The 11,790-nt window shown below is 45.6% G+C and overlaps 1 protein-coding gene across 1 annotated transcript; it reads left to right on the top strand.

Annotated features, from left to right (window-relative positions):
- Positions 1–234: 234 nt before the first annotated feature.
- LOC124005770 (dapper homolog 3-like) lies at positions 235–10,963 on the top strand. Its single transcript, XM_046315293.1, has 4 exons — positions 235–621; positions 8,177–8,300; positions 8,680–8,793; positions 8,989–10,963. The coding sequence occupies exons 1-4, from the start codon at positions 391–393 to the stop codon at positions 10,467–10,469; spliced, it is 1,950 nt and encodes a 649-aa protein (XP_046171249.1). The 5' UTR covers positions 235–390; the 3' UTR covers positions 10,470–10,963.
- Positions 10,964–11,790: the final 827 nt, after the last annotated feature.

The following is an 11,790-nucleotide window of genomic DNA, read 5'->3' as shown; positions in this document are numbered from 1 at the left end:
CATCTCACCAAGACACACAGCATTCTTCATCAAATGACAATTGAGGCTAGTTTGCAAGGGGTGGATGAAATCCTGACTGTGATATCAGAGCCAATAGACTGTGGAGGAGGGCGGAGCACACCATTCTACGTCTGACAGCTACGAAATAGAAAATGTATAGCGCACCGCCACAGGCACTCATGCTGCAAATAGGCAACCAGCGTTATAGCCTAACCTAAATGCAAAGAAATCAGCTTGGATATCAACATGTGCGATGAAGAACAAAAGTGGTTGCAACAAGGGGGGGTCAAAAACAACAAGATAAGGACTTGAGCAAGAATATTTTGTAAAAATAAATATTGCAAGTTATTCAGGTGTTTCTATCAAACCATTGGAAAAGGTTTTGGAACCATGTACGGTGCCTTTTCTTTCCCAATGACTGCGGAGCGCAGTCGGAATAAGGAACGTATGGAGGCCAGTCTGACCGGACTTTGTGAGCTGGAGATCCGCAAGCAGAGGCAGGAGTGCCTGGTCCTCGGTGCTCTGGCCCTGGGGGAGCCCATGCCCGAAAATTACACAAGGAACGAGCTATCGGGTTTCAGCAGTTGGGGGCAAGAGAACTTGACATTGAGACGTCATCTGGTAAGACGTTAAAGAGGTGGAGGTAGTTTGGACATTGTTGCCTTTTTATGTGACACATATATAGGCTAATTCACCTCGTAGGAACATTGTTGTAGTGCACAGAATGGCTACTCGACCCGGGTGGTCGGTCGCCACCGCGATTAACCCCCAGTTTACCCCTCGGCTCTATAGAGGGATAGGCTACGTAGCCTATATAAAATACGATTTATTTTCCCCCGTTAGTGGACAATGCATTGGTGGTGTGCGCCTATTGTCCAGCGACGAAACTTATCTGCAAGAAAAGTTACTTAACTTGATTAATAGTATCCCCATCTGAAAGGATCTAATCGTTTCCATCCTGCGGCTGCAAATATATGCCTTGGGGAAACGGAATGGGGGGTGGAGCACCCGTCTTTTGGAGTCCACTGTTTAATGACCCATTGTTCCCTGCATGTTCCATGTTCCATGTCCTACATTTATGTTGTATTTTACTTAGCAAGTGTTTATACATATTCATTCGTTGACTTTTATTTTTCAAATTAGTTCACAACGGGAGCTGATAGGACGTGTGAATAGTTACATTTGTTTTTAAATACATTTTCATCTGATATTAATAGTATAGTATCATATATGATATGATTTAGATATAAGTTATGAGGCACGTTTCTTTAGACTGTGGAGATTTTCGTTGTCCTTGTGGGAACTAACGTTAGTTTATAGGCAGGGATGTACTATGCTGCCAGAGGTGGGCGTGATGCGTGTCCCACCATTCAAATCACCTCGCGTACGGAGAATCCGACCATCCAACCGATGGCATCCCAAATAATAATAAAAAGAGCGTTAACTATCCGTGATGGCAACTATTACGCATGCTTAACATTAGCCTATTATAGAGAAAATGGGCTTTTGTAAAAAAAAATATATATATATATATTCAAACAATACACGTTTTTCTTTTGAATGAAAGGGATGTAACAGTTATTTCCTTACGCCCAATGTTCAGCCCTCTAAAAAAAGAAAGATATACAGGCTAGTAGCCTTTAGACTATACTACACCATCGACTCGCACACGGCCCACTGTTCTCAATAGAACGCTCCTATAAAAGAGGGTGAAAGAAATTAAAGCAGCCGCCTCCCTCTCCTCCCAGCTTCCCCCCGCGTTCCTCTCCTCCGCGGCGGCCCAAACAATAGGCGCATATGGAGAGGAATACTAATGCACACGAGGGCCTCGATGTGCCGACAGGCGAATCATGCACCTCGGCCGCCGCTTTGAATGCACAACTGGAACACATCACCCAATAAGATGCCAACCCAGAGCAAACTGGCTCCGCTTCGACGGTGATGGTGAATACTATTTTTTACACTGTGCACTTTGTTGTGCACGTTTCATTAAGTCATTCCGGTCGGTCCATTTGAGGGATCTGTAAATTTGGATCGATAGATACTGACAGATATGAACTTAATTGTCTTTCCAAGCATGCACATAATTTTGCAGAAAATTCCTTGGAGATTATTGGTTGGAGAATTGTGTAACAAGAATGTCTAATTGAACCGCCTCGATTGAGCCCTTCAAACATCACTTCTCCATGTGTTTCCCACTGGACCCAATCTCATATTGCATGTAGAGAGTCTATGTTGTGTGGTGTTTTTAAGGCAGGTTCACACAGAAGCTACTGACCCATGTTGCCCTCTCCTGGGAGTGTTTGGGACAGTTACCTTGGCCTTTGCTTTTGCCCCAGGGCCTCCTGTCCTGTCTATAGGCCCAGAGGCCCAGTGTGTAGTTGCTGATAGCCATGCCATGCCAGACAGCAGCTGGTAAAGCACAAGACATTGACCCCACTCTGAGCCACCATGCTGTGTGTGTTTGGAGAGTGCAAGCATTAGCAAGCCCGTGTGTGCGTGTGTGTCAATAGACTTGTGTGTGTGCGAGCGCATACATCTGCGTCTCTATTGATCTATGTGCTTGGCCTCAGTGTGTGGTGATTTGGGCATGTCTAAGATGCTGTGTGCCCATGTCTTCCATAGAGTGCCACATCATTACTGTGAATGCCACATCATTACTGTGAATGCCACATCATTAGTGTGAGTTCCCTTCTCAGTGGTGAGTGACTGATGTCTGGGTGGGTGAGAACTGCCCGGTCCTGGGGCTTTGAGTGACTGATGAAATGGGTAGGTGAGAGCTGCCTGGGTCCGGGGATTTGAGTGACTGCTGATATGGGTGGGTGAGAGCTGCCTGGGCCCGGGACTTTGAGTGACTGATATCTGGGTGGGTGAGAACTGCCCGGTCCTGGGGCTTTGAGTGACTGATGAAATGGGTAGGTGAGAGCTGCCTGGGTCCGCGGATTTGAGTGACTGATGATATGGGTAGGTGAGAGCTGCCTGGGCTCGGGAATTTGAGTGACTGATGATATGGGTAGGTGAGAGCTGCCTGGGCTCGGGCCTTGTCCCGTAATGTCTTCTTTAACCTAGCTTCCCCCTGAGCTGGAGGCTCTGAGCAGCTGTGTCACCTGAACACTGACTGACTGAAGTCAAGCTGGATAGAGTCCATTCAGAGCCTGTTGTCCTTGCTGGGGAGGCAGACCACAGAGGCTGGCGTGTGCAGCCTGCATGCCCCATTCACGCCTGTTATGTAAACATGGTGTGTGTGTGCGTGCATGTCTGTGCTGCCACGAAGCTGCCTGACTGCTCCACTTCCATCCCTCTCTCCACCGGAGAGAGCACAGGATGCAGTCAAATGGTAATGACACCAGGCAGTGTGCGTTATGAGATCAAATGGTAATGACACCAGGCAGTGTGCGTTATGAGATCAAATGGTAATGACACCAGGCAGTGTGCGTTATGAGATCAAATGGTAATGACACCAGGCAGTGTGCGTTATGAGATCAAAGATCAGGCAGTGTGCGTTATGAGATCAAATGGTAATGACACCAGGCAGTGTGCGTTATGAGATCAAATGGTAATGACACAGGCAGGTAATGACACCAGGCAGAGATCAAATGGTAATGACACCAGGCAGTGTGCGTTATGAGATCAAATGGTAATGACACCAGGCAGTGTGCGTTATGAGATCAAATGGTAATGACACCAGGCAGTGTGCGTTATGAGATCAAATGGTAATGACACCAGGCAGTGTGCGTTATGAGATCAAATGGTAATGACACCAGGCAGTGTGCGTTATGAGATCAAGAGGCGTCAATGAATAATGCAGCAGAATCAAAAGTATCGTCATGAAAGGGAGCTGCCAGAGACCCCTACAGAGCTACAACACTCTGGAAGTCAGCTATGTTTGTGTATGTCTCCTGTGTGTGTGTCCTCAAAGCTTTGTTTGTGTTCTGTGTCATTATGTTTTAATTAGCCAGCCTAATTCTCACAGTGTCTGCTAGTTCTAGATCCATGTGAGCTTGCCGGAGGACCTAGGCCTAATGATCAATTGGGTGAAAGTGTGTCATGGATATATTGATTTCCAATACACTCTCTTCCTCCTTCTTTCCTTGTATTATTTATTTTGCTCGCACTCAGGTAGCTATAAAACCTGGAGATCTCTTCCACTCACCTATTAGTAACCACCATAATACAATGGTTTCATGTTTGATATTAGTTTAGTGACAGAAAGCATATCTCCAATAGGTTTCATTGCATAATGGATAGGGGTAGGCACGGCCTGGCTTGGGTATTTTGTCTCTTCGCAAACACAGAGCTTCTATCACACTGATCTACTCTTGTCTGCCTGAGAAAAATGACCCAGAATCCCAGAAATTATTCCAGCGCTGCTGAGTGACCAAAACAGCAGCCAACCTCATGACCAGATATGGTGCTGCTTGTTGTTTTTTGACTCAGCATCCGAATAGGAAAGTTGGGATCTACAGTATATGGAGTGTTTTTATACTGTCTAGCTCATTATGTTAGCTTGCATTGGTATGATGCTGGATTGGCTCAGGTAAAGGTTGGCTCCTTATTATGACAAAATGACAGACTGAATTTTTCGTTAATCTGTCTTTGCACACTCTACATACTCTCATTTAATTCAAGGAATAATTTTCCCTCCCTGCCACACTGATGGAGTCAGCTTGCTGCTGAAACCTTGGTCACTTTTAATAAATCCTTTGCATTCCAGCAGTGTACAGCTACATCCTTTTTGAAATTAGCCCCTTGCACACACACACACACACACACACACACACACACACACACACACACACACACACACACACACACACACACACACACACACACACACACACACACACACACACACACACACACACACACACACACACACACACACACACACACACACACACACACACACACACACACACACACACACAGCAATTTCTGTCGGTTGTCTAACAGCCTCTCCATCCCCAAGACTCTGTAATGTAGAGGAGGTCACAGCATTTTGCTGATATCTGTTAAAATGACATAATGTAGCAACAGTCATTTAAGTCAAATTGAAGTGTGTGTGTGTGCTGGGGACACCATGCGTAGCTAGTGTGTGTTGGCTGTGAGTGCTCCTCAGATTACCTGAAATTGCCTGGCTGACTTGAACAAGCATGTCCAATTGCACTTTTTCTTCCTCCCTGCTGTCCACAAAAATAACATCTCAACTAGAGGTCGACCGATTTTGATTTTTCAATACCGATGCTGATTATTGGAGGACCAAAAAAAGCCGATGCCGATTAATCGGCCGATTTATTTGTAATAATGACATTTACAACAATACTGAATGTACACTTGTTTAACCTTTTATAATACATCAATAAAATCAATTTAGCCTCAAATAAATAATGAAACATGTTCAATTTGGTTTAAATAATGCAAAAACAAAGTGTTGGAGAAGAAAGTAATATGTGCCATGTAAAAATGTGTGCCATGTAAAATATGTGCCATGTAAAAAAGCTAACGTTTAAGTTCCTTGCTCAGAACATGAGAAGGTAAGGTAAGAGGTTTTAGGTTGTAGTTAATATAGTATTTTTAGGACTATTTCTCTCTATACCATTTGTCTTTCATATACCTTTGACTATTGGATGTTCTTATAGGCACTTTAGTATTGCCAGTGTAACAGTATAGCTTCCGTCCCTCTCCTCGCCCCAGGAACACATCGACAACAGCCACCCTCGAAGCAGCGTTACCCATGCAGAGCAAGGGAAACCACCACTCCAAGTATCAGAGCGAGTGACGTTTGAAACGCTATTAGTGTGCACCCCGCTAACTAGCTAGCCATTTCACATCGGTTACACCAGCCTAATCTCAGAAGTTGATAGGCTTGAAGTCATAAACAGCTCCATGCTTGAAGCATTGTGAAGAGCTGCTGGCAAAACGCACTAAAGTGCTGTTTGAATGAATGCTTACGAGCCTGCTGGTGCCAACCATCGCTCAGTCAGACTGCTCTATCAAATCATAGACTTAATTATAACATAATAACACACAGAAATACGAGCCTTAGGTCATTAATATGGTTGAATCCGGAAACTATCATCTCGAAAAGAAGACGTTTATTCTTTCAGTGAAATACGGAACCGTTCCGTATTTTATCTAACGGGTGGCATCCATGAGTCTAAATATTCCTGTTACATGACACAACCTTCAATGTTATGTCATAATTACGTAAAATTTAGGCAAATTAGGCGGCCCAAACTGTTGCATATACACTGACTCTGCGTGCGATGAACATAAGAGAAGTGACACAATTTCACCTGGTAATATTGCCTGCTAACCTGGATTTCTTTTAGCTAAATATGCAGGTTTAAAAATATATACTTCTGTGTATTGATTTTAAAACGGGAACGTTTTTCATCCAAAAATGAAATACTGCCCCTAGAGTCTCAAGAGGAAAGGCATTTTTTTAATATATTTTTTTATTTTACCTTTATTTAACCAGGCAAGTCAGTTAAGAACAAATTCTTATTTTCAATGACGGCCTAGGAACAGCAGGTAAACTGCCTGTTCAGGGGAAGAACGACAGATTTGTACCTTGTCAGCTCGGAGGTTTGAACTTGAAACCTTCCGGTTACTAGTCCAACGCTCTAAGCACTAGGCCACCCTGCCGCATTGATGTTTATGGTTAAGATACATATTGGAACAACAACAGTCCTTTTTCGCAAATACACACCGCATCAATAATATGCAGGACACGCTAGATAAACTAGTAATATCATCAACCATGTGTAGTTAACTAGTGATTATGATTGATTGATTGTTTTTTATAAGATAAGTTTAATTCTAGCTAGCAACTTACTTTGGTTTACTGCATTCGTGTAACAGGCAGGATCCTCGCGAGGCAGGTGGTTAGAGCGTTGGACTTGTTAACTGTAAGGTTGCAAGATTGAATCCCCGAGCTGACAAGGTAAAAATCTGTTGTTCTGACCCTGAACAAGGCAGTTAACCCAGTCATTGAAGTAATTGAAAATAAGATTGTGTTCTTAACTGACATGCCTAGTTAAATAAAGATTCAATAATGGTGTAACAAAAAAAAACATCTTGGCCATCTTGGCCCAATCGTTGTCCAAAAATACAGATTTCCGATTGTTATGAAATCGGCCCTAATTATTTACATTTACATTACATTTAAGTCATTTAGCAGACGCTCTTATCCAGAGCGACTTACAAATTGGTGTATTCACCTTATGACATCCAGTGGAACAGCCACTTTACTACATTTACATTACATTTAAGTCATTTACGCTCTTATCCAGAGCGACTTACAAATTGGTGCATTCACCTTATGACATCCAGTGGAACAACCACTTTACAATAGTGCATCTAAATATTTTAAGGGGGGGGTGAGAAGGATTACTTTATCCTATCCTAGGTATTCCTTAAAGAGGTGGGGTTTCAGGTGTCTCCGGAAGGTGGTGATTGACTCCGCTGTCCTGGCGTCGTGAGGGAGTTTGTTCCACCATTGGGGAGCCAGAGCAGCGAACAGTTTTGACTGAGCTGAGCGGGAACTGTACTTCCTCAGTGGTAGGGAGGCGAGCATTAGGGCCTGATCAGAAATCAAATCAAATGTATTTATATAGCCCTTTTTACATCAGCTGATATCTCAAAGTGCTGTACAGAAACCCAGCCTAAAACCCCAAACAGCAAGCAATGCAGGTGTAGAAGCACAGTGGCTAGGAAAAACTCGCTAGAAAGGCCAAAACCTAGGAAGAAACCTAGAGAGGAACCAGGCTATGAGGGGTGGCCAGTCCTCTTCTGGCTGTGCCGGGTGGAGATTATGACAGAACATGGCCAAGATGTTCAAATGTTCATAAATGACCAGCATGGTCAAATAATAATAATCACAGTAGCTGTCGAGGGTGCAGCAAGTCAGCACCTCAGGAGTAAATGTCAGTTGGCTTTTCATGGCCGATCATTAAGAGTATCTCTACCGCTATTTTGATTTGTTTAACACTTTTTTGATTGGTACAGGATTCCATATGTGTTATTTCATAGTTTTGATGTCTTCGCTATTATTCTACAATGTAGAAAATAGTAAAAAATAAAGAAAACCCTTGAATGAGGTATGTCCAAACTTTTGACTTGTACTGTATGTCTTGGGTTTGTGTGATCATGCTTGTGTATTGGTCTGTCTCAGAGTGCGCTCCAGAGCTCCCCCTGGGGGCTGATGCTGGCACTGGAACAGCAGGTGGGCGAGCTGAGAGTGGACACAGATGATGTCACCAATGAGGGGACCCAAGGGGACAGTCGTCCCAACTCAGGTACTCCTCATGCTACCACCTTTCAATTCTCTGACCTCTGAACTTTAACCTCTGATCCACATCAGAGGGGCATTGTGTAGTTATATTTTTCTTAATGTAGACACTTTAATTAAACTTATTTTTTGCATGTTTGACCCATGTTCTGTATATTTTCTGTGTACTTTTTAACATGAATTGTGGCCCTATATTTCACTGAAGTACATATATAATGACTAACATTTCATTAGTTTTGACAAAGGTTGTTTTCATGCCCTTCTTGCTACTGTTAGTTGTTCTGTGGTTTGTCAAAGGGACATAAAATTGGAAATGAGTTTTGTCAGCATATGGTTTGAGAAAGCCTGATAGCGGTCTAATGAGTGACATCATCTGTGTTTCCCAGGGCTCTATGAGTTGAGTGAGAGCCAGTCTCCAAAGGGGCATTCCTGTCGCTCTGACTTCCTAGAGCCCCACCCTGGCTGGGGCTTCAGCAGCACAGAGAGGCCGAAGTCTCTGGGTGAGTTCAGTTCCACTCTCCACTTTCAACAGCACTCTTTCAACCACAATAGGGTTCATGGTATCATAGCAACAATACCATGGACTGTCTTTACTTTATTGCATCATTATTTTAGTTGCATTAAGTGCTCGTATCAGTAGTAAAACAAACCCGTCAAGTGATCAATTGACTTCTCTCTGTGCTCTCTATCTACAGGCTATGCCCTCCAGCTGACAGGTGAGAGTCTGATGGAGCCAGCCCCTCATGCTACTGTTCCTCTCTCCTTCGCCGTCCCCTATCCACACCTTGAGGGAATCGCTGAGGAGGGTACGGCCGAGGAGCCCTGGCGGTGGGACCTACACTGTGCCCAGGGTTGGGAGGATGAGGACCAGGCCACCCAGGAGGATTTCCAGCAGGCCATGAGGGTTAAAGGCTACATCCTGGGTCTCATCCATCGCTACGCGCTCTCACCCCGGCCATGCATGCCTCGTACCAGCCTGGGGCCTGACCCCTCCACCCCCTACTCCTCCAGCATAAACAGGCAGAGCAGCCTGCGAAGGAAACCTACTCTTCACACCTCCGAGCACTGCATCTCTGACCCACAGGACCTCTACCCTGACCCTGAGTGCCAGGCCTGGTGGTGTGCCTCGCTAGACAGGGAGGAATGGGGGGGAGAGGCCCCATCCATGGAGAAGGACTGTTATCGGTCTTTACCCTACCCCCACTTTAGACCCCACTCCCTGGCCGGGGGCCATCCACCCTCCCTGGACCCCACTTGTGGAGCTCTGGACCCTTGTATTAGTAGTGCATCTGATTCCCCCAAGCACTACCCACTGCCCCACTCCCCGGCTTCATATAACCACTTGGTCAGTGCCCAGTACATCCCTGGGCAGGCCTGCCACACCCCTGTACGCTCCCCCTCACACTTTCCTCCAGAACGCTCCCCCTCACACTATCTTCTAGAGCCCTCCAAGCCCAGCCAAACCTTTGTGTCCCCAGACCAGAGCAGCTCAAAGCCCAGGGCCATGGAGAAGAAAAGCCATGAGGAGAGACAGAGCTCCAAGAAGCCTGGCCACAAGACCTGCCGCTCCCAGTCTGAGAACAGTCTGATGGGGAAGAGGGCTCTCCCTAAGCGCAGGTACAGCACAGCCGAGCACCCCCAGCACCAGAGTGGCCAGGTCCCATATGCAGGCCCCCAGCATAAGAACAATGCTGGGGGACGACGCTGGTGCTCCACCCTGGAGCTCAGCCAGGAGGAAGGGGAGACCCAGGGTGAGCAGGCCCACAGACGCCCACCTCGTAGGGCCCGCCACACTCAGGCCTGCTCTCATCCCAACCCCAACCACCACCCCCAGGTCCATGCCCAGCCTTGCCTCTCAGAATACCCAGAGAGAGCACCTCTGTGTCGGGGAGAGGAGGGCTATGTGCGGGCCGCCCCTGGGGAGTCAGAGTCCAGCATGAGTGAGGTGTACTCCCCTGCCTCCAGCTCTCTCTCCAGTGATTCTGATGAGGGGGGGCTGGTATGGCCCCAGCAGCTGCCCCCTCGCCTGGCCCCCTCCGCTTCCTCCTCCCCTAAAGCCTCCCCAGAGGCCTCCTCGCAGCCGAAGGCCTTTGTCAAAATCAAAGCCTCTCACGCCCTGAAGAAGAAGATTCTGCGATTCCGCGCCGGCTCTCTCAAAGTCATGACCACAGTCTGAGTCATATGTCACTGCTTCTACTGCCCATATCTTGCACATCCTACATAACCTACAGTTTACACCCTCCGTGTACCTCTGCTGGTTCATGCAGCACTGTCATAAAAAAAAAATCTGCTACTTTACCTTTGGGAAAAACTATGATGTCTGTAACTGGCCTAAGATCAGCATCATGATATCATCTAGCTAAACCACATTTCACCATCATCAGAATGTGCATTAACCATCAACTTGTCTAATGAAGTCATCCTCTGATGGTTACACTGCCATGTCACATATGGACACCTGAACGTGAACTGCTACCTCTCTTCTCTTAGCTGCACCACCTTGCAGCCTTGACCTGAAGCCAATGTCTGTAGCACTGGCCATGTAGGTGGCGACTGCAGTGAGGGGTCAACACACACACACACACACACACACACACACACACACACACACACACACACACACACACACACACACACACACACACACACACACACACACACACACACACACACACACACACACACACTTCTGTAAATACCTACAGTGCCTTGCGAAAGTATTCGGCCCCCTTGAACTTTGCAACCTTTTGCCACATTTCAGGCTTTAAACATAAATATATAAAACTGTATTTTTTTGTGAAGAATCAACAACAAGTGGGACAGAATCATGAAGTGGAACGACATTTATTGAATATTTCAAACTTTTTTAACAAATCAAAAACTGAAAATTTGGGCGTGCAAAATTATTCAGCCCCTTTACTTTCAGTGCAGCAAACTCTCTCCAGAAGTTCAGTGAGGATCTCTGAATGATCCAATGTTGACCTAAATGATTAATGATGATAAATACAATCCACCTGTGTGTAATCAAGTCTCCGTATAAATGCACCTGCACTTTGATAGTCTCAGAGGTCCGTTAAAAGCGCAGAGATGAAGAACAATGAACACACCAGGCAGGTCCGAGATACTGTTGTGAAGAAGTTTAAAGCCGGATTTGGATACAAAAAGATTTCCCAAGCTTTAAACATCACAAGGAGCACTGTGCAAGTGATAATATTGAAATGGAAGGAGTATCAGACCACTGCAAATCTACCAAGACCTGGCCGTCCCTCTAAACTTTCAGCTCATACAAGGAGAAGACTGATCAGAGATGCAGCCAAGAGGCCCATGATCACTCTGGATGAACTGCAGAGATCTACAGCTGAGGTGGGAGACTCTGTCCATAGGACAACAATTAGTTGTATATTGCACAAATCTGGCCTTTATGGAAGAGTGGCAAGAAGAAAGCCATTTCTTAAAGATATCCATAAAAAGTGTTGTTTAATGTTTACCACGAGCCA

Source organism: Oncorhynchus gorbuscha, linkage group LG19, assembly GCF_021184085.1.
Source record: "Oncorhynchus gorbuscha isolate QuinsamMale2020 ecotype Even-year linkage group LG19, OgorEven_v1.0, whole genome shotgun sequence".
In the NCBI taxonomy this organism is placed as follows: Eukaryota; Metazoa; Chordata; class Actinopteri; order Salmoniformes; family Salmonidae; genus Oncorhynchus; species Oncorhynchus gorbuscha.
Note: the sequence above shows the minus strand (reverse complement) of the source record. Positions and strands in the feature narration are given on the sequence as shown.